At 34.8% G+C, this 27,173-nt stretch overlaps 1 protein-coding gene across 8 annotated transcripts in view; it reads left to right on the top strand.

Annotated features, from left to right (window-relative positions):
- The window catches only part of USP25 (ubiquitin specific peptidase 25), a 133,576-nt gene that overhangs the window by 76,439 nt on the left and 29,964 nt on the right, over window positions 1-27,173 (top strand). For all 8 annotated transcript variants that reach the window (XM_082689239.1, XM_082689234.1, XM_082689237.1 and 5 more), the window contains 9 exons: window positions 1,232-1,380; window positions 6,879-7,006; window positions 7,367-7,462; window positions 9,341-9,499; window positions 10,338-10,564; window positions 13,622-13,692; window positions 14,338-14,566; window positions 15,984-16,184; window positions 25,696-25,835. In XM_082689239.1, coding sequence (XP_082545365.1) covers window positions 1,232-1,380; window positions 6,879-7,006; window positions 7,367-7,462; window positions 9,341-9,499; window positions 10,338-10,564; window positions 13,622-13,692; window positions 14,338-14,566; window positions 15,984-16,184; window positions 25,696-25,835 — 1,400 coding nt within the window. The remainder of the gene's footprint in view (window positions 1-1,231; window positions 1,381-6,878; window positions 7,007-7,366; window positions 7,463-9,340; window positions 9,500-10,337; window positions 10,565-13,621; window positions 13,693-14,337; window positions 14,567-15,983; window positions 16,185-25,695; window positions 25,836-27,173) is intronic.

Genomic DNA, 27,173 nt, shown 5'->3' with positions numbered 1-27,173 from the left:
TGAAATCCCTTGGGCTATTCTAAAATACTGATTGCCACTACTACCTTAAAACGAGAGGAAAAAAAAATTTCTCTGCTCTTTTTTTAGTTGCGTCCCTTTCAAGTCAGTTGTTTATGACAGAAACCCAGTGTCCTTCTTGGTACCTTCCTTACTCTTGTGCCTCCCACCCTGCCAGTGAGCCAGCGACCAGCCAGTCATATTTACTCCTCCCTGAATCTTTGTATAAATGTCTGTGTCATTTCATCTGCTTTTGTGCACTTCTACTATTAACACTGTATTCCACACTGCCTTTATTTCTGGACGGATTCTATAATAGTATCCTATCACCAACTTAACACAGAAGCCATAAGGATGTTTCAAAGAGGTAAATCTGATCCTTTTATTCCCAGGTTTAACTATTCACTAACTTTCTGTTATACTCAGAATATACTGAGGAAAAAAAATTCTTAACAGAGGCTTATAAGACTTTGTAGATTTTGACCCCCTACCTAATTCTTCATTGTCATCTCCCCATTGCTTCCCGAAGTTATAATGTTCCCTTAATTCTTCAAACAGACCAAGTTCTTTGCATCCTTAAAGTCTTTGTGTGCATTGTTCCTTGGCCACGAATTCTCCACAGCACCTGGCAGTCTGGCCTGGCTTACTCCCACCCACTTGTTCAAGTCTCAGTGTTCATGTAGTTAGCTCTGAAAGTCTTCCCTGCTCTACTCTCTGGCCCTAAAGACTAGGTTAGTTCTTTTCATACCCTCTCACAGCACTGTGTCACCACACATTTTATGACACTTACAAGGATAAATGATTTTCTGTTCATAATTCTTTATACAGTTAATGTACAAATAATGTAATGCCTTTCTTCCAAAAGAGGCTGAGACTTTCTCCTGCTCAGGGGCCATATGTATCTCTTTTGTTCACTGCTGTACATATTCTCAATATTTAGCATAGTGTCTTGTCCTTAGGAGGTATTTTTTGAAAGAATGTGTGTGTGTGTATGTGTATATACACACATATACATACACGCAGACATGTACATGTGATTACTTACATACATACTGGTGTGTAATTAATATCTCTGGCTGAATGTGCTTGTATAAACCAAGAAGGAAATGACAGTGACTTACCCTATGGAACGTAGAATGATGGTTTTCAGGTTCAGGAATAATTCATGTACATGTTGACTTTTAGTGGTTAAAAGGCCATGTTAAGTAATGATTAACTTTCCCTTCTCCTATAGGTAAAAAATTTGAAAATACTGAAATGTTTGGTCAGTACCCGCTTCAGGTCAATGGATTCAAAGATCTACATGAGTGCCTAGAAGCTGCTATGATTGAAGGAGAAATCGAGTCCTTACATTCAGAGAATTCAGGAAAATCAGGCCAAGAGGTGAGTTTAGCATCTTCATGATTCCTCTCTCCCCAGGTCTTTCTTACAGTGCGATAAAGCACAATTGAGGGCCCTAATTATATAGCTGCCTCACAACTGAGAGAATACTCAGATTATATGTTTGGATTTAACTATGGTAGTTTGGACATTTGGGAAAGGGCACAAAAATGTCTGTAATCTATTTTAAATTCTCACTTAACAATTAGATTAAAATGTTCTGCTAAAATCATCTTTTAGGACATTGTTGTGTCTGTTTAGACTTTTTAGGGAAGGTACCAGTCACTGTAGCATGCTGGTCCTGAAAGGAAAGAAGGAGAACACTGAGATTAGGGTAGAATTTTATACAGACACATGTTGTTATATCAAATAGTGTTGAAATTTGTCTAGATTCCTTTTTTGGGGAAAATTGCTGTGTAAGTGTATGCAGGGCAGATGGAAGAACTTGCTTTCTTAAGAAAGGTAAAATTTAAAGAACATAAACCTGTTTATTTGTTTCCACTGGTCTCTGTCTTGCCACCCATCAGCTGCACCCGTGTATCCGTCCTCCTGTACGTATACTCATCCTTATGTTTTATCATAGTGGAAGGCGAAGGACAGATCATTTGCTCCAAAATCACTTCTCACTAAGCAGTTGCTAATAGTTGTCTACTTGTAAACTCCGTGTGTGGAGTAGGGATCCTCATCTTTGTCCTTCTGTTATATCTCTAGTGGACAGTACGGAGACTGCAAATAAAATTATACACTACGTACTTATTGACTGAGTGAAGGAAATGTCTCAGTGTTATCAGAAAAGTTTCTGAGGACTTTATCCCCAAATGGGTGCTTAATAAATATTAAGTTATCATATCTCTGTGTTTTTCTAAACAGGGATTTAAGTTCTTGTGTCTTTGAAAATAAATTGCTTTTATCTGAATATGGGCTTTTTAAAAAAGGTGTAATTAATTCTTTCCTCTTTAACTTCATCCTCGTTTCCTTCTCTTATACACCCAAACAAAAAAAGAAATAACATTTACTATTTTCTGGGTTTTTTTCTCTCTCTCTCTCTTTTTTTTTTTTTTTTTTCAGATTAGGAGAGGGAGGAACGAGAGAGAAGATACTTGAGATAGTTTTTCTCTCTCCATGATAGATCATCTATATCAGTGATTCTGAGCAGATGCCTAGGCTCTACTTCAGAGTTGTCAAATGTGAATCCAGGGTAGGAATGTGGTGGGGCCAAGAGCTCCATCAGTGATTCCCAACTAGACCTCCAATTAAGAACATTTAAATTAAATTATTTATTTTATTGATTGGTCTCTAAAGATTGGGACTCTCTCAGGATCCCATAATGGAACAGGAAAGCAGACTTCCTGCCTAAAGTGTATTCTATTTTCTATTAAATATATCGGATGATGGGTTTGGACAGGAGAAGGAGGGATGGCATTCCTCTTGTACTATCAGAGTAGCTTATAAATGAAATACACATTGTTTTATTGGTAAATAATTTAGTAATTAATTGCTAAATAATCTATCTTATGCATTCCCAGCTTTTAAAAATGTTTTTCTGACATTGAATTTGAATTTCATTATTTATTTTAAAGGAAAAAAAAAAACCTGGTTTGTCCTCCATCTCTGGCTTCATCCTCTGAATGCTCTATACTGTGTATATATTTTCTGCCTAGGTTTTTACATCCAACCTAACAGATACAGTGATTTGTCTCCTTCTCTGAATTCAATAGTTTGTAAGCAGTCTTAATAAGAGCAGACTCTGTTATTACCAGTTGCCTAGATTTGTAGGACACAGTAGTTTCAGTCATAATTCAGCCTGGTTTAAGAGAGTATCACTGGCTAAAGTAGACTATCTTGATAGTTTTTAATAGTGTCCTTAAATTATCATCTTTCATTATGTCCTTCAGAATAACTTTCCTGTTTCTTCTTAAGTATCTGTGAACACCAATAAGTAACATTTAAGCCTTGTTTGTAAATGAACATTGTCCCTGATGATAACACCTTTTATCTCTTATACTATTATTTAGTAAATGTTATTGAATTTACTTTGATACAGGAAACATCTCTTTTGTTGAAATAGCTCTAGTTAAGTAATTTAGGAAGACCTCTAGTCTCCTGAATCACTCATGTTAAGATATCCAGTGGCTGGGGCGCCTGGGTGGCTCAGTGGGTTAAAGCCTCTGCCTTCGGCTCAGGTCATGATCCCAGGGTCCTGGGATTGAGCCCCACATTGGGCTCTCTGTTCAACAGGGAGCCTGCTTCCTCCCCAACCTCTGCCTACTTGTGATCTCTCTCTCTCTCTGTCAAATAAATAAATAAAATCTTAAAAAAAAAAAAGGTATCTAGTGGCTTTTAAGAGTTTAAATTTCTGGAATGCCATACCAAGAGAAAAGTGAATAAATAAAAAATAATTATATGTAAGATAACTACTTATAAAATATTTTTCTAAATCACAAATTTTAACTAAATGGTATGCAGTTTATAGATGGATCAAACTATCTAGGAAACCTAGAGTTGGTTTTTGTTTGTTTGTTTGTTTTTTTGGTTGCCTATTGGACCAAAAAAAATTCTGGTAGTAAACACCTCCTTCCAGTGTGAGTATTCACTATAATAATGTGATCTTTAGACTACTGCTCTGCACATGTAAGTATTTGCATTTGATCACACTGTCCTGTGACTTGCAGTTTTCGCTCACCTGTATATCATGAGTATCCTTCCACATCAATGTGTATGACTTCATACCATTTTTTTAAAAACCTGCATAGGATCACATAACCTGTATTTCTAAAATTAAATTTATTTAATTCTTCTGTGAGACTGTAGTTAGACAAATAATTATTTCAAGGAATGTCTTTCTATAAATACCCTTGACAGCTTAGGAATGAAGGGTAGTCTGAAGTGGAATTTTTCGGTCACCAGGAATACTTATTTAAAAATATAAGTGCTGCCGATTTTCTCTTCACAGAGTTGAACTGAGTTATAGTCAAAGTGCTAAAAGAAACTTTGCAGGACTTTAAAAATTAAATTAGAAGAACAGTACCTACATGTACCTTATTAGATATATGTAGATGTTATATGGGAAATAATATCTTTTAGAGTGGAAGGGCAAATGGGTAAACCCAATTAAATGACTGAAACTAATTTTTAAGTTGGGATAGGAACTGTTTGCTTCTTGTGCTTGATTGATATCCTGGTTTTGTTTGGTGTTCTGTGGGAATTTGAAATGGTAGGTCTGATCTTTCAGTCCCCTGCTTCCTAAATTCATGTAATCTCACAAAAGCAAGATTTATTTAAAACATATTAATAAAAAATCAGCTATTATAGTTCATAAAGATGACTTATTCTCTCTCGAAAATATTTTTGCTAAATTAGATTTTTAATCATAATAAGTTCAAGAGCACTTTTGTTGCCCATGTAATGTTTTTATTCACTAACTGCCCTAATCTATTACTCCTGTAAATTCATTATACAATATAATAGGATAACAAGTAATAATAAAATGTTTAGAGACATGGAAAGTATAAGCATTATTTTTACCTTTAATGACCTGTGGCATGACATACCATGCTGTGAGTATGGTTTAATATATGGCAATTAAGCAAATACAGTTTTTTATTGAATGGAAAATAATATTTTGAAAGAAAAATCTCATTGTTTTATATTGAAAATTCTAGTTATATACTGCTGTACTTATAATCCTAAAATCACAGAGGTAGACAAACCCATAATATTTTCTAAGATGAATTAAAGGAATAGCCAGCTATCTCTTCCTATCCCCATCAGATTTAGAATAAGGAAGTTGAAATCCTTCCACTCCTGTAGCAAAAAACTGTCGCTGCTGTTAAAGGAAATACATTCCCAACAGAGACATATTACATAACTTTTATGAACATTCTTTCTTAAGGTATGGAAGTTATTTCCTGGACTTTTCATGGTCTACTGAGAAGCATACCCCCAATTTGGGTGATTTTATTTCTATTGACCATGGTAGGTTTCCGTGAATTAAAAATATGTAACTATTTTATTTTAATGGTAACAGTCGAAATACTGCAATGAAATATGAAAGTGACAGTTCTTGAAACCTACTTACTTTAGTATCATAAAGTGGAGTAGAGAATATTATCCTAAGAAAAATTTCCTTTGTGTTATTGTATGGGGTATGTTCTAATTCTTAGTAGTAATTATTTATGTGTATTAGAATTAAGCAAATTCTTGACAGTGCCAGGTGAGAGTAAAATGAATAAGCAGACTTAGCTCAAGAAATTTCAAAACTTAAGAGATTCTTCTGGTACTAGATCTTTTTGTAACTGTCTCTAGTCAGCTTCAGTTTTATTGTTGTATAAAACACATTTCTTAAACTTCAGTGTTTGGTTAAACATACACCAAGTCTAACTCGAGATTTCAATTCATGTAAGCTTTAGCATTCTGGGAGGGAGAAATAGTTTTGAATAACCATTTTTATTTATTTAGAGAAAAGTAACAACTTTCAAGATCGTAGTCAAATCCAGTTTGCCAAGTGTGTTCTATTACTGCTTTTTTGGGATGTTTGAATTTAAATTAGTTGATATTTATGTGGTTGCCTTTTGTGGCACTTGCAAATATCACACATAGTTTTAATGTATGGCAATTACTTTTTACAGTGGTTTTTAATAAGCATTTAAAAATATTTATTACATTATTTTTACTTCTGCATTTGATGATTCATGAGTTTTTGTTCATTTCTCTTTAAAATATGTTTATGTAAAACCAGAATCTTTTTTATGAAAATAATTCTCTTTTGTAGTTTTGTTACACTTCATGCTTAACTGAACAATTGCCAAAGTTTGTGGAGGAACTGGCTCACAGTGATGAGGCATTCAATTCTTTAAAGACTGGTCATTTAAAAAGATTTTAAATATAATTATCATTAGTATAAACTCCATATTAGTAAGAGATCTTTTTCTTAAATTAGTCAGAATTCCAGTAGGAAAATTAAAATTAAAACAAGGGAATATCTGTTTCTAGTTTTTAGTAAGGATTGTGATCATTTATGCTATAAAAATGTGTGATTGTGTGTGTGTGTGTGTGTGTACTATATCTACAAGTTTCTTTGTCAAGGCTTTTGAAGTGTGGTTGGTTAATAAGTATATGTACCATTCTTGGTAGTACTAGTGACATAGCATTGAAGAAGCCAGAAAATTTGAGCCGCTAAGCCATAATTTTAATTAATGTCTGTCACTTTACGTTAGAAATTTTAATGGAAATAATTATTGTGGAAGAAGGAGAGTTGTTAGAAAATTTTTTTCTTTCCTAATTAGGAAAGAAAAAGCCCCATCCTTGGAATTTCCAAGAGGTGTGGAAAACTTTGGGGGAGGAAGTTGGGCTTTAGTTGAATTGCGTACCTGATCATGTATTTGTGGTGTCAGCACTGTGATGATATATATAAAAATACCAGTGCCACACCCTGCGCCTAACACTGCAATGGAGAAGACAACAGGTGACATTAAGTTTTTTTTTGTTGTTGTTTCTTTCAGCATTGGTTCACCAAACTGCCACCTGTGTTAACATTTGAATTGTCAAGATTTGAATTCAATCAGGCATTGGGAAGACCAGAAAAAATTCACAACAAATTAGAATTTCCTCAGGTGTTGTATCTGGACAGGTATGGTTTGGTATACAGCATGACTTAGTTTTGAGACTAAGTAACTTAGTGAAGAATTATTACTGTTAGAGAAAAAAATTTGCTTAATTTCTTTAGAATTAATCTTTAGTTCTTTAGAATAAATCTTTACTTTTTTAATATGTCTAATACTATTTGTCAAGGAAAATGGAGTTCTCTTTCTATTTAGAAAAGTATAGTTACTGGGAATACTGTATCAAGGAAGTTAAAAAGTTTATTTTTATATCAGTATTGCAACTGTAAGAATTTTAAGGAATCCTCTTCCTGTGTTGTCTGATATCTCACTGTACTATTTCCATGGTACTTAAAGTGTAATGTTGTCATTTTTCTTTTTCCTGATAGATACATGCACAGAAACAGAGAAATAACAAGAATAAAGAGGGAAGAAATCAAGAGACTTAAAGATTACCTTACAGTATTACAACAAAGACTAGAAAGGTATTATAACTTTTATGAAATTATGAGCTAACTCTAGGAAGTCATATTTTTGTGACCATCTGGAATCTTTCAATTTGCTTTGGGTGATTTATAATTCTAGTTGTAATCACTCTGGATCATATTTTGCTTGAATAAGTTTTAGTTCTGAGTTTTGTTAAAAACTAAAATAATTCATAGTTGGCATTAGTGATTATTTTAGTGTTTAAAATTATGTATTTTCATTGCTTAGTGGTAATGCTCATGGTGCTGAAAAGAGAAAGTTAAACTAATCTTAAAAAAAAAAAAAAAATCCCCAAAAAGGGCCATCTGACTGGCTCAGTCAGTAGAACTTCCAACTCTTGATCTCTGCGTTGTGTTGTGAGTTGAAGCCCCACATTGGGTGAAGAAATTACTTTAAAAAACAAAACAGAGGGTATGTGCTTTGGTGAGTGCTGTGAAGTGTGTAAACCTGGTGATTCACAGACCTGTACCCCTGGGGATAAAAATATATGTTTATAAAAAATAAAATATTAAAAACAAAACAAAAACAAAAAACAAAACAAAGTTAAACTAACCTAAATTTTAAGGTTTCTTCTTGTATGAAATTAAACATAACTCTTGAGGTTTCCATTAAAATGAATGGTGACTGAGTTTTTCTCCTTGATACAGAAAATACAAACTCACATGCCTACTAGGGCCTCATGGAGACTTTATAAGAAGGGAAGCAAGTCATGTGTAAGCTGGCGGGCAAGGGGAGCCTAGAGAGCATATCCCTGTGGAGAGGGAGAGCCTGCCACTGTACTAGCTGGCGATATCATGTGTGACACCACATATGAATCTCTCTCCCTGCTTTTGAGAGCTTCCCAAAAGACGCTGGAATCTAGACAGTCAAATGTTCTGTAATTCAGACAGGTCTACGGGCTGAAATGTGGCCTGAGAGATCCCAGTTTGCAACCTCTAATTAATTTATATTTTAGTATTTGTTTTAGTGTAAATTTGAAAATTAATAGCCCCAAACTTTTTAAACAAAAATAATGTATTATATTTCAATAATTTTTATTTCTAAACATTTTTAAAAAGATTTTATTTATTTATCTGTCAGAGAGAGAGCCCAAGCAGGCAGTGGCAGGCAGAGGCAGAGAGAGAAGCAGGCTCCCAACTGAGCAAGGAGCCTGATGCAGGACTTGATCCCAGGACCCTAGGATTATGACCTGAGCCGAAGGCAGCTGCTCAACTGACTGAGCCACCCAGGCTTCCCAGTAATTTTTATTTCTAAAAGGTATCATTAATCATATTAAAAACTAGTCACCAGGGGCACCTGGGTGGCTCAGTGGCTTTAGCCTATGCTTTTGGCTCGGGGTATGATCTCAGGGTCCTGGGATCAAGCCCCACATTGGGCTCCCTGCTCAGCAGGAAGCCTGCTTCCCTCTCTCTCTCTGCCTGCCTCTCTGCCTACTTGTGATCTCTCTCTCTGTCACATAAGTAAAATCTTAAAAAAAAAAAAAAACAAAAAAAACTGATCAGTAAAAGGTAGGGAGGACAGTATTAGTTACCATCCTAATCATGAGACCAGATGACATCTAAAAATAAAAACAGTCTCAGGAAATGTGGGTTTCATTTTCCTATTGGGTTACACCTTAGAGCAGCATTTAAAATTTATAACAATGTGCAGACACATTTAGTTGTAATCAACTGTGTTTTCCGTAATTTGGAGAATATTTAAATTATTTCTTGAATGTATCTTCAGTTTCAACACCTTCATTTGGAAACAAAATTAATTGCATTGTTTAGGAAGATTTATTAAAGTGTTTCTATCATGTTTTATAACAGTTATTAAAAACAACCAAATGTGCTTTATATACAACTGAAAAAAGCATTTATACATTTTATGGTTAACAGATATTTAAGCTACGGTTCGGGGCCCAAACGATTCCCTTTGGTAGATGTTCTACAGTACGCACTGGAATTTGCTTCAAGTAAACCTGTTTGTACGTCTCCCATTGATGATATTGATGCTAGTTCCCCACCTAGTGGTTCCACAGCACAGACATTACCAAGGTAAAAAGTTGTCCTGATTCAAGAGCCCGCTATGTTACTTGTATTACACAGTGATGTAATTGATAAATTAATTTATCAATTGATAAATTGTTACTTGTATTACACAGTGATGTAATTGATAAATTAATTTATCAATTACATCACTGTGTAATAATTGATAAATTGATAAAACCTTTAAAGAGGGTTTTATAAAATGTATATTGTGATTTATTTTAGTGAACTCTGAAAAATATTAAATTCACTTACAAGATTATATATCTTCTGGGTGCTTATTTCACTGTTTCAGCAGATTTTATGGTTGTGAATTGGCATTTTCATCATATTTTTTTCTGTTCCAAATTATTGTTATTTTGGTTTAGATTTCCACTTTTTATCCATGAAAATATTATGAATTTGGTTTTTCCTATAATGTAAGCTGATAAGTATTATGTAATTCTACATAAGATTTATTGAAATGATTAAGCCATTTCTTCTATAAAGCCACAATTTCATCCTGATAATAATGTATTCCTCATATGTTAAGAATCTCAGGAGGGGGGTGGGAAGGATGGGGTGGCTGGGTGATAGACATTGGGGAGAGTATGAGCTGTGGTGAGTGCTGTGAATTGTGTAAGACTGATGAATCACAGGCCTGTACCCCTGAAACAAATAATGCATTATATATAAATAAAATAGAAATCTCATTAGATATTAAATTAATCCACGTATTTCTCTCTCTTTTTTTAAAGGCCTTTTTGAAATTACAAGCCAATTTAATGCTATGTGTTTGGCACAATTTTTGTCTAGAGCATCCACTTGGAAAGTTTAATAATAAATATTTTATGCCTTAAAAATACAGCACAACAGAACAACAAGGAGCCCCTTCTTCAGAACTGCCAAGCACATCACCTGCATCAATAGCGGCCATTTCAGCGAGATCAGTGATACATAAACCATTCACCCAGTCTCGGATACCCCCAGACTTGCCCATGCATCCAGCACCAAGGCACATAACAGAGGAAGAACTTTCTGTGCTAGAAAGCTGTTTACATCGCTGGAGGACAGAAATAGAAAATGACACCAGAGGTAAGAAGCTTCTCACAGCATAGCTACCGTCCCCTCAGATAGATAGGTAGACTATGAAAATCGAGATGGGAAATGACCTTTGGACTTCAGATGTAAATATTATAACTTATTTTTTATTTTTTGTTTTTTACAAGAGAAACTAGCCTGACTACCTGTGTTTTGATCTTATTATCACATTCAGAGAGAACAACAGATTTCCTCTGGACTACTTAGTTGATTAATGACATAGCAGATGGTCTGATTTTCTCATTTAGTGCTCTAAATTTATATCAAACTGGTATTCACAGCTACCCTATTGGTGAAAGCTCATACAATTAAATTGTGTATTTTATCAATTATGTCCTCCTTCTAATGTTTGTGTCATGAGTTAAAGTGATAAAATTTTTTTCAGATTTAAGAATTAGAAATGTAAATGCTATTTATTTATTTTAAATACTTTATTTACTTATTTGAGAGAGAGAGAGATTGAGCAGCAGGAGGGGAAGAGGGAGAGGGAGAAGCAGACTCCCTGCTGAGCAGGGAGCCCAATGCTGGGCTGGATCCCAGGACCCTGAGATCATGACCTGAGCCAAAGCTTAACCAACTGAGCCAGCTAGGCACCCCAGAAATGTGAATTTTAATTTTAAATCTGCTCTAACAGAGATTTCCAAATATGATCTGAGAGCTCAGTGCCAGTCTGTAATGTGTATTAACTGGCATGTAGCAAAATAAGAAAAATAAGGACAATGCCCTGCTGGGTGTGAGAGTACACGTGTGTGTATATGTGCTGGTGTTAAGTTGCCATCTGGCCTTTGTTGGAAGGAACTCTCCTTTATTCTGAAATTATATCTTTGCTACTTTGCTGTTGTTAAAATGTCCTTTTTTCTTTTTTTAAATGAAGTGATATTAATATTACATGGTAGATTTTATTATAATTTTTCCTTACATGGCAAAATATAATATCCTTTATTGTCAACCAATTTTATCCTAATTTTTTTTCTATGAAAAAAAGAAAAATCTAGGAGCTGTTCTTTTATACCAAAAGACTGGAATTATTTTAAGCAATATGAATGGTTGGATTTTAAATGCTCAACTTGACTCATTATAGGCAATATGTAAATAAAGAGCAGTCCTAATGTAATATAATGTAGTATAATAACATAAATAGGGCATGACGGCAACTAACAATTAGCACCAGTAGCTGTAAATGTTTCCCTTAGTTATTTTTCATATGTAAGGGAGCATTTTTACATTTTTACATTTGAATTCATTAGTGAACATTTATTGAGCACACTGTACTAGGTAAATAATTTTCTACTGGACTCAGCAGGTTGTGTTTGTTGCTTTAAGATGACATTCTGAAGGGTGAAGCTAGGAAACTTTTGACACCAAGGCAGTGACATTGAGGGAGGAAAGAAATGAACAGATATGATCTACTCTTTAGAGAAAGCTGACAGGAGGTGAGAGAGAAAGAGAGAATTAGGGACGATTCCCCAGCAGTTCCTCCTGCTGGTATGAATAGACAGAATGTACTTTGGAAAAGGGCAGACTGGTGGGTGAGCAGGTCCCCACCTCAGGGGAGAAAGTAGGAATAAGATGAATCCACTTTTGGCCATTTTAAGTTTGAGGAACTTGAAAGACATTCATCCGATAAGGGTTTGAACTGTAATACCTCATACTTTGGACCATAGTAATGCAATGAACTGGGTAAGATTTTCCTTGGAATATTGATTTCCTCTCTTTTATTCCTGTTATCAGCTGTTAGCATTATTTTTTAAACTATTGTATAATATCCCTGCATCTGAGTAGCATGTAATTTTTTACACTGCAGATAGTCACTCCAAATAGTGCTGGCCTATATACATATTGACACACTTGTTTGAGTAGGATATATTCTTAGAAGTGTCATTTCTGGTCCAAAGTGTATATATTTTAAATTTTAACTGTTTTAAAAATTTCCCTCCAAAGCATTGAACCAGTTTTTATTCCCACTAACAGTATAGACAAGTCTGTCTCCCAATATCCTCCTTAGCCTTGGGTACTTTTTTAATTGTGGTAGCCTGAACATTGAAAAGAATGGTATGTTAGTGTCAGTGTCTTAATTTGCATTTCCTTAATTATGAGTGAAATATTATGAGTGAAATATTCTATAAATTTCTTGTGACATTCACCCATTTTTTTTGTATCGAACCATTTATTGTTCTCTTACTGCTCAATAGAAACTTCGACATTATGGGTATTAACCTGTTGCCTGTAGTGTATGCTGTAGATAATTTCTTACTCGTCTTTGTTATTTGACTTTTTTTGGTGTTGGTTTTGTTTTGTTTTTATAATACAGATTTTCTTAAGTTTGGGGAGAGAGTCTTTTTACTTTAGGGTTACTGGCTCTTCTGTCAGGCTTAGAAAAAGGTCTTTTCCCACTCTGAAGTTACTAATATTTTTTCATAGTCTTCCATGGTTTCTTCCTGATTCTTTTCAGTAGCTTCACAGTATAGGTTATACTGTAATTTAACTATTTCCATAACCATAACCATTTAACCATTTAATAGGTATTTAGATTGTATCTAATTTTTAAATTATTACAGGCAATATAACTGAGTAATTTTGTAGAATGGATTTCGGCTGAAAGTAGAAGTAATAAGTTATGGGAGTTGCAACATTATTTCTGTTGGTGATTGTGGTAGATTTTTATTCAGTGACATATATGTTTATAGAAAGTTTGTGGCAAAGTTATTTCATAGTTTTCCTATTTTATATAAATATGTAAGGGGCTTTCTGTTACATTTTTGTTGAAACTTTCCTTTGTAGATTTGAACAAAGTTCACTTTTACAGACAGTGCATTCTCTAAGTGAATCATATTTGTTTTGGTTTTTAGTTATGCACTGGTGCATATATTTTATTAAGAAGAACTATATTTTGTCTTATATGGACTCCATATAGTAATGTTTCCAAGAACAGTTTTAGGAATTTTTCCTTATTCCTCTAACATATTGATAGGAAAACCATTAGTTCCTATCTTATGTCTAGTAGAAGCATACTTGATGATAATCATGTCTAATAATATCTTCTGTCCTTAGATCTGCAGGAAAGCATATCCAGAATCCATCGAACAATTGAACTGATGTACTCCGACAAATCTATGATCCAAGTAAGTTAAGTTTTAAGTTGGTCAGTCCGGTCGAAATTATTTATGTATTTTTGTTTGTATGATTAACCTAATTCTTAAGCTAATTTTTCTTAATGTTTTGTTATAAAATTGCTGATTTTAAAGATTCCATATTAATATTTCCCACATTGAGTTGTATTCTCATAATTATTGTTTACTTTTTAAAATTATTTTACAGTAAAACTTAGCAAAGAATTTTCAGAAAATTTTATGGGAGAAATTATATGGCTGTTTGAGGATATTAAGATGGGGGGGGAAGTATAGGACTCAGTTACATTTTAACTTTTGGTGTACATTATGTAGGCCATATTGCTAATTTAGTCATCAAGTTATAATTGGGAAGGTTTAGACAAATCATGTGCTATATTTAAAATATTCATCATAAGTCTTCATTTGAAAGAAACACATTTTTAAAGTCTCAAAAATCATCCTACTTATACACCTGCTTTACATATCATTAGCTTATTTATCTCCTCCCCCTTTTTATTTCATAGTGTAATTTTTTCAAAATTTTAGTCACAGCCAGTTTTCTGTGGAATTCTTCAAACAGACAATTTATGGGTTTCATGGAATTTGGTATTAGTGGACTACTTAACTGTGACTTAACTCTTCTGTTTTCATATTTAGGTTCCTTATCGCTTACATGCTGTTTTAGTTCATGAAGGCCAAGCTAATGCCGGGCACTACTGGGCATATATTTTTGATCATCGTGAAAACAGGTGGATGAAGTACAATGATATTGCTGTGACAAAATCATCATGGGAAGAGCTAGTGAGGGACTCTTTTGGTGGTTATAGAAATGCCAGTGCATACTGTTTAATGTACATAAATGATAAGGCACAATTCTTAATAAAAGGTAAGAACATGAATATATAGGGTAGTTTTTAAACTATTTTTAAATAAGTAACTCTTTTATGTGACTCCAGTCTCTGGTGTGATTAGTTAAGTGTAATTGACTCAGAGGGTGATGGTTATGATTAGGAAGTGTGCTGGCTTATTCTAAGAAACTGGAATTAGGAGTAATCAGGACTGACAATTAGAATATATTTTGTATTCAAAGTTAACTATTTAGTAACTATTATAAAATGCAAATCTGACCTATTTATCCTCACTAAAATCCCTTTTAAGGACCGCATGATGCACTGACTCATACTTAAGCTCCTTAACCTACTGTATAAGGCCTCCATTTTCTGGCTTCTCTCTCTCAAGCTTCATTTATAACTACTGTCCATATCAAACAATATATACTTTACTGGTACATGAACTGCTTGTTGTATCTACCTATCTTCACATCAGATGTTTTCACACATTTATATCTTTAGTTTTTATGTTTTTTATTTCTTGGAGGAAATGTTTTTATTTCTTTCTTCTTTTGTCTTATTTCTGCTCATCTGTCAAGATTCAATTCTGTCATCTGCTCTGCCAAGTTTTTTTTTTTTACCTCTACAAGAAAATCTCTTTCCTTGTGTTCTCATAGCATACCTCTGTGGGGCACTTATGTGTGTTTGAATTGTGTGTCAATTTGTCTTTTCTACTTCATTCAGATCTCTTCAAAACCAGGGACCATGTCATACTATGTCTTAATCATTTTATGTCTTATATTCTAATATAGGCTTTGCATATAAAAAATACTTAATAAAGCTTCATTGAAACTGGGTAAAAATCAGCTTTCCTTTTGTGTTAAAGCATTCAGCAACACTAGCTAGATGGTCCACTTATGACTGAAAGCTGCAGTGTATTTTATATGCGTGCAGTAGGGTTTTAGTAACTCTCTTAAATACTACTGTAATGTTCTTGAAAATCTTGCTATATCAGTTTTCAAATTACCTATAAGTATATTGCTATGCTTAACTGCTTTGGACGAAAAAGAATTTTAGTTCTGTTTTGAGTTTAATAAGGTTATGAGTTACTCTCATTTTGTAATTTTTATTTCATGAATAATCAAACATCTAGTATTTTCTTAAAGTAGAAAATGTAGTGGTATGTCAATATTTGAGTAGCAAATGATTTTGGCTTTATATCATGTTCTGTTTTTTTACTCTCTTAATCTAGAGATTTAAAAAAAAACCCGAGAACATTTCCTATAATAGATAGTGAAATATTTGCATCATTGCTCATCCATGCAGTTTGAGTTTTCTTTTAATTTTTAATATTGATTTGTTAAATGGTAATAATTCATACTTTAAATCCCATTTGAAATGCATCCTATTTTGAGCTTTGCATTTTTCCTTTAATTCTTAATTTTATATTAGTTTTTGAAATATGATTTGCAGAGGAGTTAAATAAAGAAACTGGGCAGGCTCTTGTTGGAATAGAAACATTACCACCGGATTTAAGAGATTTTGTTGAAGAAGACAACCAGCGATTTGAGAAAGAGCTAGAAGAATGGGATGCACAACTTGCCCAGAAAGCTTTGCAGGAAAAACTTTTAGCATCTCAGAAGCTGAGGGAGTCAGAGTCTTCTGTAACAACAGGTTAGTACATTTTGATTAAATTGTATTTTACTACCTATATATTTATTATTGATATTTATTATAAAAATAAGTATGCTTATTTTAAAAAGAACTTTAAAGTATGAAGAAGACAGTAAAAATCATCTGAAAGTCCATCACTCTTGAGTTGCCACAGTTAACAGTTTAGTTGACCACTTTGCTAGGCACTGCTGCATATGTAAATGCCTTTTCAAGTTAAATGAGATAATTCTGCTACCTCTTTCTCTACCTATCCTGCCCATTTTGATTGGGCCTGACTCTTATTGGCCAAAAGCTTACAAAAGCCATGAAAACCAGAAAGTAATCCAAACCTTTTCACTAAAGTTATCAAGAGAGTGAACTTCAATAACTTCCCATTTGAACAAAATAGCACTATTGGTCTATCTGTATATATATTGTATAATACTTTATGTAATATTTTGTGTAATTATGCTAGTATTATAGAGCAGTTATTTGATTTTTTCAGAATCTTTAAGTTTAAAAATTTAGCTGAAATTATGTATTTTAATATTTTAAAATATTCTAAAGTTATTAGCTGATGAAATCAATGAAATGTTTAAAAACAATACAAAACTAAATACGTCCTAGCGAAAGTGAAAATAAATGTCTTCTGATTTTTTTAAAAGATTACTTCCATCATCACAGAGTAGTTAATATTTTAGGGCAACATATTTTCTACTGTAAAAAAGTGCTATTTCTCCGTTGTAGTTGGAGGAATGAGAAGAGATAAACAGATATTTTTGTCAAACTCATCCTTCCGCTTTAAAACTCAGTGGATCTTTTTGAATGGCCTTTTTATGCAACATTTGCTTGTTTTATTTTTTAAGAAAGCCTTGTAGATGTTTGCCTTATTTCATCTTTTACAGACCATTTCTCAAACAGCATTACTTAGGTGAATTTTAGTGTTATCATTTTAACTTTATAAGAAATTATTCTCTCAATGGAAGATGAGAGAATATTCCATTACCAATGTGGTTTTGGAATAAAATAGGACACACAGATCTGTCCAGACTTGGTAACTTGTTTTCATGGAAATTGATTAGGTGAGTCCTTGATCTTGATGTTAAGAGGCATTCATTCACAATTTTTAGAAGACCAAGATAATGGTATTATATCAACAAAGATACCAATATTATAATACTTAAATGCAATATAGTATATCTGAATACCACCATCGTGGTAAGCTCTACCATGAGAGAGGACTATATTTTTTTCCATACATCAAGAGCCACGTGTAGACCACATGAATAGTAATTTCATAGTAATACAATTTCTTTAGAGTGACTTTGTCTACTTCCATAGGAAATGACTCGATAGATATCAAGAGACAAGAGATTTTTGTGCTCAAATCACAGTATATACATTATAGTTCTTTTCATTTTTGAGCTAGTTCCATCCCTTTGTGATTTCATCCTTTGTCTTCTGTACATATTCTTCTCAAACCAATTACCAGAACTTACCCCAGTGGAGCTACTTTGTTATACTTCCACTGACTTTTATGTACACCATTTGCCTGTGGCTGTTCTTATCTTACTAGTGGCAGGATGTGGATGCTTGATTATCGCAAGTGATAGTGGTACGTACCTAAGCACTCAGATGAAGGTGAATTCTACATTTTTGGATAAGCTGCAACTGTATTCTTGGCTCACTTAGATTTTGTGGCACCAACATATTAAGTGCTATATGGTGTCCTTCTCTTCATCTTGTCTCTCACAAGACTAAATTTACAGACTTAATATATTTTATTTTTGTTCAAACTAATACACAGTCCCCATTAATATTCCTGTCTGACAGGACTAGCCACCTTTGCCCTGCCATTTACATCTATATAAAAGGCCACATATATATGCCCCATACCCTTTATCCTGATTAATACTTCCTACCATATACTTTAAATGCTGTTTTGTGATTTAAAAAATACAGAAGTAGGTATTAGACATATATTTTCACATCTTTCTTTTTAGTTTAAAAACAATACTTGGGGATGGAGATGTATTTCTGAGAGGAATCAAAATAACTAAAAAATAAGGAGACAGAAATGGTCAACTCACATATAACTATTATGATAATTATCTTCCAGCCTGAGTTTTTAGAAAGCAGTGGCAGTAACTGCCTCAATTGGAAATGCTGTGTCCCGTGTGGAACTGCTAGAAGCACACACTTTGAGTTTGTAGGAATAGAATGTGCTAAGTCTATACGTTTGGGGAGTGAGATTATTGTTTGAAAGATTGGTTTCTATTACTATATTATTTTATATATCCTATTAAGAAGTCCCTCCTCTGTTGCAGGGCAGTTTAACCCAGTTGTATAAGGGAATTCATTGATGTTTATTGGAACCATTTATCTCCCCATGCATTAGTGGAGGAATTTTACTTTAATGCCCATGTCATTTTCTTATTTCTCTTCACAGTTCCCATAGTAATTTGCTCAATTTGGTATAATATTTTCACTATATGAAAGAGACCCTATATTTAAATCTCACAGGTGTGTACTAGTATTATGAGTGACTAGTGGAAGTAATACAAGGAAATCTTGTTCATAAAATTCATCAGTGATTTTTCTTTCCTTGCAAATCTTCTCAATAAAACTTTAATACAAGAACTATTAAAATCAGTTTCTTCTGATTGATAATCCAAATAAGAATTTTGATTTATATAGTAGTATTTAAATGAGTCTTTGCACCACTTCTGCTTACATGTGACCAAGAAATCCATAGACCTCTCCTCTCTAGAACCATTCCTTGTCTTATCGAAACCAAGTAATAAATGATGGGACCAAAGTTATTTGATCATTTTCATTCTACCTCCTTAAACCTGCTTACAGCAAAGAAAAACTTACCTGAACTCTTAGGTTTAGAAATCCGTTCAGCAGTTCTTTACTATGGTGTATACGGTCTATGCCTAGGAGTTTTTTGTGAGTATAAGCAGCACACCCCACCTAAGTAGATCACCCAAAACTTAGCTGGGATCAGAACCTCTGAAGGAAGGGTCCAGAATATATATCTTTAAAAAGATCTTCAGATAATTCAGAGATGTACCTCTGGGTAAATAGTATGGCTCCAGGCTATATTTATAAAACAGATTATTCAGAAGAAGAGAAGAGCTTTGCACTTTTACTTGTGTTTCACCTATCCTTATTCAAATACTTCTTTAAAAGATTTACTTATTTGTTTGAGAGAGCACAAGTGAGGGGGGGAGGGTGAAGGAGAGAGAACCACAAGCCGACTTGCTTGCTGACTGTATCACCCAGGCACCCCTAAAAACTATTTTTTTAAATTTAAATTTTAGTAGTTAACATGCAGTACAATATTGTTTGGGGAAAATTGTTGAAGTCCTCATAACCCGTGAAGCATACCTGATTTTTTTAAATTTTATTTTATTTATTTGACAGACAGAGATCACAAGTAGGCAGAGAGACAGGCAGAGGCAGAGAGAGGAGGAAGCAGGCTCCTCACCAAGAGGAGAGCCCGATGCGGGAGAGGAGAGCCCGAGGTGGAGAGCCCGATGCTGGGCTCGATCCCAGCACCCTGGGATCATGACCTGAGCCGAAGGCAGAGGCTTTAACCCACTGAGCCACCCAGGTGCCCCCCCCCCCCCACCGATTTTTTTTTAAAGGTAAAAAAAAAAACAAGGTAAATAGGTTAATAGGGGTATAGAGTGTATTCCGTAAGATTTCATAAATTTGTCTAGAGGGGGTTTGTAGAATTGGCTCTAGGACTTCTCTACAGATGCTGTCTACAAGTTATAAACAAGCCAGTTTTCCAGGAAAATACAGCTGGTTCCTGAGAATAAGACCTGGTAGAATGAATAATATTCTCAGTATTCGCAAGTTCCTTTAAAGCAGGGTCTGAGTGATGTTCTTATTTATATTTTCAGAATCTACATAATAAATGACATATGGTAGATGACCCTTGAATGTTTTCTGAATTGAATTCATTTCCTATGGAGATTCCAATAATGAGTTTCCTAGAAATAATCCTCATTATATGGGAATACTAACATTTTTAAAAGTCTAGCCAAAATAATGATACGTTAGAGAAGCAGTCTAAAAATGTGTGGTACAGATGTAAACTCTGCCTAGGTATATTTTAGGCTTAACTTTGGTTCTTAAGCTTCTGACCCCCACATTCCCGCAATTCTGTTTATGCCATTTCTCTCATGACTCTATGTAGCGAGCCTACCATGGCTCTTTATAGGCCGCTTCTGGGGACTTGTTGATTTTAAATACATTTCTAGAAATGAATGTTCTGCATACCTTTGAAATAATTTTCTTTAAATATTCTTCTAAGTGTGAATGTAATAAGACTCATCAGTAAGGCAAGGTATTAAATATTTCTGAAAGAGTAGATGTTGCTCCTTTTTTTTTAAATAGTAGATTTAAGATCGTAGATTTAAGATCCCGAGTGTGGGGTTGGGTTAACTGGGTGAGGGCATTAAGGAAGGCACGTGAGAGGTGCCTGGGTGGTTAAGTGTCTGCCTTCAGCTCAGGTCATGGTCCCAGGGTCTTGGGATTGAGCCCTGTATTGGGCTCCCTGTTCAGTGGAGAGCCTGCTTCTCCCTCTCCCTCAGCTGCTCCCCCTGCTTGTGCTCTCTTTCTCTATCAAATAACTAAATAAGTTATATATATATATATATATATATATATATATATATATATATATATGTAAAGGGCATGTGATGTGATGAACAACTGATGAATTATTGAACATCTGAAACTAATGATATACTCTATCTCGGCTAATTGAATTTAAGTGTTTTTTTTTTTAAAAGAAAAAAACCAGATCCTTATGCTGTAACAGAAAGCTAATTGGTTATTGGGGTATCTCTCCTCTTAAAATTTGAAGAGCATAACCAGGAAATACACATAGGTAGAACACTCCCAAGCCCTCCCAACCCCTTACTCAATGTGAAGGTGGACCAAAGAAGCAGGTTCAGAGTACCTGTAGCATGTTGGGTCTTCTTTAATGGCCAGATAGGTGAATGAAATACTTAACGTCAAGAACTTAGAGCACGGCTGGAAAATCTCTTATGTGGAGGATAACCACTTAAAAATCTCAGTGATGTACCCATAGGGACAAATAGATGATGTGAAAGATACTTCAGATGCAGGGATATTACATACCTCTGTAGAAAATTGGTAATCTCCAGCTGTATTCCACATGGAAGCCTGAAGAATATATTAAGCTTGAGGGACCAATTAGTGTATAAAGGGTCAATTAGAACACAGAAAAGAAAATAGTGTGGTCTCTATTAATTGAATTCCTACTCTTTATAGCAGGCCAGCAGTGATGAGACTTCTGTAGGGTTACAGGATGAACAAAAAACCTTGTATGTATTTACAGACACAGAAAGCCAAACTCTTTGTGCTCTTGTTTTTAACAAAGTGGAAATTCCCTGCATGTACAATATGTAGAGATGAGTTACATGAGCCTTCCGTACAGAAGAACAAAGTCTAACCAGTAAAAATTATATTGACACACAAAAGTTTGTTATGTTAAAAACAGTATATTCCGAATAATTCTTTTTCTTTATAAAATGTGGGTAAAGTCTGGAAATATATAATACTAAAAATATTAGTAGTACTTCTCTCTAGAGTGAAAGAACTTTTTATTTTCCTCATTTTGGTTATTTGTTCCAGTAAACATAGTTTTTACCCTTCTGGTTATACAAAATGAAGATAAAACCTCTTTTCTTTTTCATAAGGATCATGTATTATAATTTGACTCCCTTGTATTTCTTCCAAATCTACTTCCCTGTGAATACTTTGTTTTATATAAACCATATTATTCCCCATGACTCTTGCTTGTGAGGACGTTTCCTATCTTTATAGCATCTCATGAAGCATCCATCATTTAAAAAATATCCCCTGATGATGAGTATTCTTGAAATTTTGCCTGGTCTTTAAGAACTTTCTCATATCTCAAAGTCTTTATGAGTCCCCCTAATATTACCCCTGTGGTAGCTATCTTATTTCCTCTTAATCCCAACTATTCTCACTACCACATTTATGTTGTACTTATATTTTGGTTTATTTACCAAATAAAGCCTCATTAATAAGAATTTTATAATCGTCTGTCTGTCTTTTTGGTAACCTTTTACATGTGCTAGTCCTTCTGCCTGGAATTTCCTTTCTCATTTCCAAGATAGTCCTCTCTACACATTCTTCAAGATTTAGCTCAGTTGGCATTTATTCTAGGAAACCTTTCCTAACATACAACAGCATCCCAAATGTATGTATTGGGCCCACAGTGCTTCTGTAGAACCTTGTGTGTGACTCTGTTGCTGCATTCAATACTTTGTATTGTAATGGAGTATATATTTATCTGATTTTATTGGGAGTTCTTAAAGTGAGTGAATTTTATGTCAGTTTTTTTCATTGCTAATATAAACAGCCCAGGCTCAATAAACATGCTGGGTAAGGTTTGGGTTTTTGTTTCTGAACTCCCAGATGTTAAATCTTTGTAGGTTCACCTAGGCTCTGTATAGCACCACTCAAATGTAAGTTCCCTGGAATGTTACATACACAAAGAAAACTCTGGAAGAAATAGTTCTGTTGTATGACATTTAGCAAGATCATTCAACATTACCCATAAGGTTTTTAGGCTCAAATACCTATGTGGAAGGGAATCTTAACACTGGGGACCTAAGATATATTTGACTGTGTTGATCAGATAAAATTACTTTTGTTCCTAAGGAGTTAAATTTTATATAGACTGTTGATGTTTCAATGTGTTAGACCAGTGCCAGACTAGATGGATTTCTTGGCCCTCGTTGCATTAAGTTCTACAGTCAGCTAGAGGAATAGTCTAAAATTTTCTTCACCTTATCCATCATACAGGGCACTGAAAGAATATTGCAGTGTAAAGTCAAGAAATACAGAAATAAGGGCATTCGACTTTTTTAAATTTCCCTCCTATGTAAGCATTTTCCTTGTCATAGTGTATTTTACCTCTGTCATCCCAGTAATACATGCCAAAAACTTAAGTCATCTTCACATCAGCCTCCAAAAGCTTTGTGTTCAAAATACATCTTCAGTATTACTAATTCTCCCTACCTTTCTTGCTGCCTCTGTTGTCCAAAAGCACCACCATCTCTTGCTTATACCGCTCTGGTACCTTCTAGTACTTTCACTGACCTCTGGTCTTACTTTCCTCTCTAATCCATTCTTCTCCCCCCCACACCCCCCCATTTTTTTTTTTAACTTGCCACATTGCGGCGTGCCTGGATGGCTCAAGTCAGTTGACCATCTGCCTTCTGCTCAGGTCACGATCTCAGAGTCCTGAGTTCAAGCCCTGCATTAGGCTCCATGCCCAGCAAAGAGTCGGCTTCTCCCTCTCATTTTCACCCTCCTCCCTCCTTCTCTCTGTTTCACATAAATGAACACAATCTTCACCCACCCCTAGAAAAAACCTTGCCACATTGCTATTGTATTTAAAACATTTATTTACTTCCTTTTACCCTTAAAACTTTTTATTAGATTCAAAGGTCCTTTGATTTTGCCCCTATCATCTCTTGCTGTATCTCTCCTCTTACACTATATTCCAGCCACACTGGCCTTTTTTCAGATCATCGTTTCATCAAGGATTGGGATGATCGACCTACCATCCTTCTGCTAAAAGGTCAATTTATCTCATATTCCATAATCTGAGTTGCCCCTCCCCCATTTTATTCCTGGCATGTATTGTTATAATATTGTCACAGTTCATATGTGTGATTCTTTGGTTAATTACATTCTCCATACTTTAAACTTCATGGGGTGAGAGATTGGCTTTGTTCACACTGGGGAGTCCCATTGTCTAGCCTAGTGCCTGGCACATAGTTAAATACTTAACTAAAATTTATTGGATGATGTACTACCATGCATATGTGTTGAAATTACAGTATTTCTTTTCGAATAATATTTCACTTTGAAAGTTTTTTTTTTTTAAATCAAATATTGAAAAGGGTAGCATTAGCCCTGTTGTATCAAGCCAGTTGATTTGGAAGGGCTCACCTAACCAATCCCAGTAACACTATAGAACATTTTAGTGTACTTTATTATTCTTTCTATCCATTACTTTTTGTTCCTTTTTGTACTTTTGTTTGTACATTTTAGTGTACTTTATTATTCTTTCTATCTATTACTTTTTTGTTCCATTAAGTTATCATATGCTTCTTATATGCTAATTGTTGAAGAAACAGCAACACAAGAAGGAGATAGTATCCCTACTTTTGAGATTCTTAGTCTATCAGGGGATATGGGCTTGAAACAAATACAGTAGTAGTTAAGTCCTAATTGTGGTAAAGTGCTATTAAAAAGAAGAAATAAGTTACTTTAGAGCAGTGGTTCTCATTTCAGAGTGATTTTGCCCCCCAGGGGACATTTGACAAACTGAAGACATTTCCAGTTGTCACATCTGGAGGGACAGTACCACTTGCATCTAGAGGGAAGATGCCGGGTGCACGAGACCACTCCACACCAAGGAATCAGAATGATCTAAAATGTCAGTAGTGCCAAGAACCTGAGAAACTCTGCTCTAAAATTGGTGTAATTAGGAATACTTTCGTATGGAATTGGTATTTAAACAAAAAGACATATAGAAGTTCTTAGTTGGGAGACTGAGAGTAGGTTGAATATATAGGCAGAGGGAAGAAAACGTGGAAAGATCTAAAGGTTGAGAGGGGAAAACCTCTTTTTTGTGTATCAGATAACCTGAAAAAGGAGAGCAAAAAGCAAAGGATACAAAGTTATGTTGGAGAGAAAGGCAGAGGCCCACTTATATAAAGCATTTGGGGGTGTGGATAAAACATCTAGTGGGACATTCAGAGTACATTGTTGCTTTGGTGTGTCTGAGCTCAGAGCCTAGATGATAGGTAAAACTTTGAGAGTTCTTTGCAAGGATGGTATTTGAAGTTTTGAATTTGTTAGTATTGGTTTGTCAGGTTATAATTGTTTTTCCTCTTACAACACTCAATTACCAGGGCAGGTTTGGAAAAAATAGGTCGATCAGGTTCATTCAGGGTTAGGTTTGGTCAGGGAGGTGTGAAAAAGGATTTTGTGGCCAGAGAAATAGCTACTGTGTACTCTGTGGAAACTCAGACCAGGATTGTTATACAAACGAAATGTTTTTTTCTTTCTTTTCTTTCTCTCTTTCTTTCCCTTCCTTCCTTCCTTCCTTCCTTTCTATCTTTCTTTCTTTCTTTTTTTCTTTCTTTGATGCTGATGATACTCCAAAATGAGATTTTTGGTATTTATCATGACAGAAAAATTTGCTACGAATTTCTAACCATAGACTATGAGAAAATGAGTATTTTCTTCAGTAATTGACTACTCTTGAACCTAATTTTGAGGGGGGAGGTTAAATTCTGGGGTAGGTGCTATATGTTGAGCGATATATTAAAGAAAAGTAAAATTGGTTACTCTCTAACTTTGAATTAGCATTAAATAACAGATTCATCTTAGATAGCTCTCTGTGATTTGTATTAGACGTACAACTGATTCTTTTCTTATGAAGCACAAGCAGGAGAACCAGAATATCTAGAGCAGCCGTCAAGAAGTGATTTCTCAAAGCACTTGAAAGAAGAAACTATTCGAATAATTACCAAGGCATCACATGAGCATGAAGATAAAAGTCCTGAAACAGTTTTGCAGTCGGTAAGAACTTTTCTTTGAGCTCTGGGAGCATAGCCATCTTCATGACATTTCCAGCAGTGTCTCGGAGAGCAGCCTGCATGGGAGTCAGGGGAGACAGGGCCAAGGGCAGAAACTAATGTTAACATGATCAAGGACAGTGCTGTCACCTAACCCTCAGGCTGGAGCTTCCTCAGCTTAAGTTTTTAATGCTGCCTTTTTTCCCCCCTTCAAGGATATGTTTATTTATTTTGAGAGGGAGTGCTTCAGTGCCCAAGCAGCACAGGGAGGTTTGGGTGGGGGGGCAGAGGGAAAGAGAGAGAATCCTCAACCAGAATCCCTGCTGGGCGCAGAGCCCCATTTAGGGGTCAGTCCCAGGGTCCTGGGATCATGACCTGAGCCAAAATCAAGAGCTGGCAGCTTAACTGACTGAGGTGCCTAAAAGTGCTTCTTTTTTCAAAAAAATTTCTCTATTCCTGTTAGGGGCTGATGAAGAATCATAATCATAGTCTAAATTGATCATTTGATTTGGAACTTAAGAGAAGTACAAAATTTAGCATTATTTTCTTTTCCCCTCACCCCTTCCCTCTATCTTTAGTCTTACTACATTGGAGTAGTTGGGAATATAAGGTAGTAATTTTCATTGTCCCATGGAATATGTTTAATAGTAAATATTAGAAGTTCTAGGTTCGAGTATTATTAGCAGGATAAATGTGATCTTGCAAAGTGGTTTATGTGTATTTCAGTAGTGTCCAAACAGAATTGTCCTTATAACCTTCCTGTGTTGTAGCTCTTCAGTTGTATGTTTTTATAGCAATAAATTGAGTACATTGGTATTGTACTGTGTTTTCAGTGCATATGACCTTCTGAGAGATGCTATTTCAAGAATTTCATCTTACAAAAACATTCACTTGCTGTAGTCTTTTTTTTTTATTAGTAAGCACAAGCGGCTATAATGCAGGTTACTTGATAGCTAATTTTAGTATTTGAAGATTCCCTACCTAGAGAACTAAAGGGAACAGGTCACACAATTTTTCTGTTTCTTATTTTCTTAAGATTTTATTTATTTATTTGAGAGAAAGAAAGATTGAGAGAACAAGTGGGAGGAGGGGCAGAAGGAGAAGCAGGCTCCTTGTGGTCTGGGAGCCCAATGTAGGACTTGATGCCAGGACCCTGGGATCATGACCTGTGCTAAAGGTGCTTAACTACTGAGCCACCCGGGTGCCCAGGACATACATGCAGTTTTCCAGCACAGTTTTCTACTTTGTGAACTTAATCTCAACAAAAACCTGCTAATTGCAATGAGGTCTTTAATGTGATAGGATCTTGATTAAGAAAAATGTTCAATTAATGAGGTATTCT

Source organism: Mustela nivalis, assembly GCF_964662115.1.
Source record: "Mustela nivalis genome assembly, chromosome: 1".
Classification (NCBI taxonomy): domain Eukaryota; kingdom Metazoa; phylum Chordata; class Mammalia; order Carnivora; family Mustelidae; genus Mustela; species Mustela nivalis.
The sequence above is the reverse complement of the archived record's forward strand: the minus strand, read 5'-3'. Positions and strand labels throughout refer to the sequence as shown.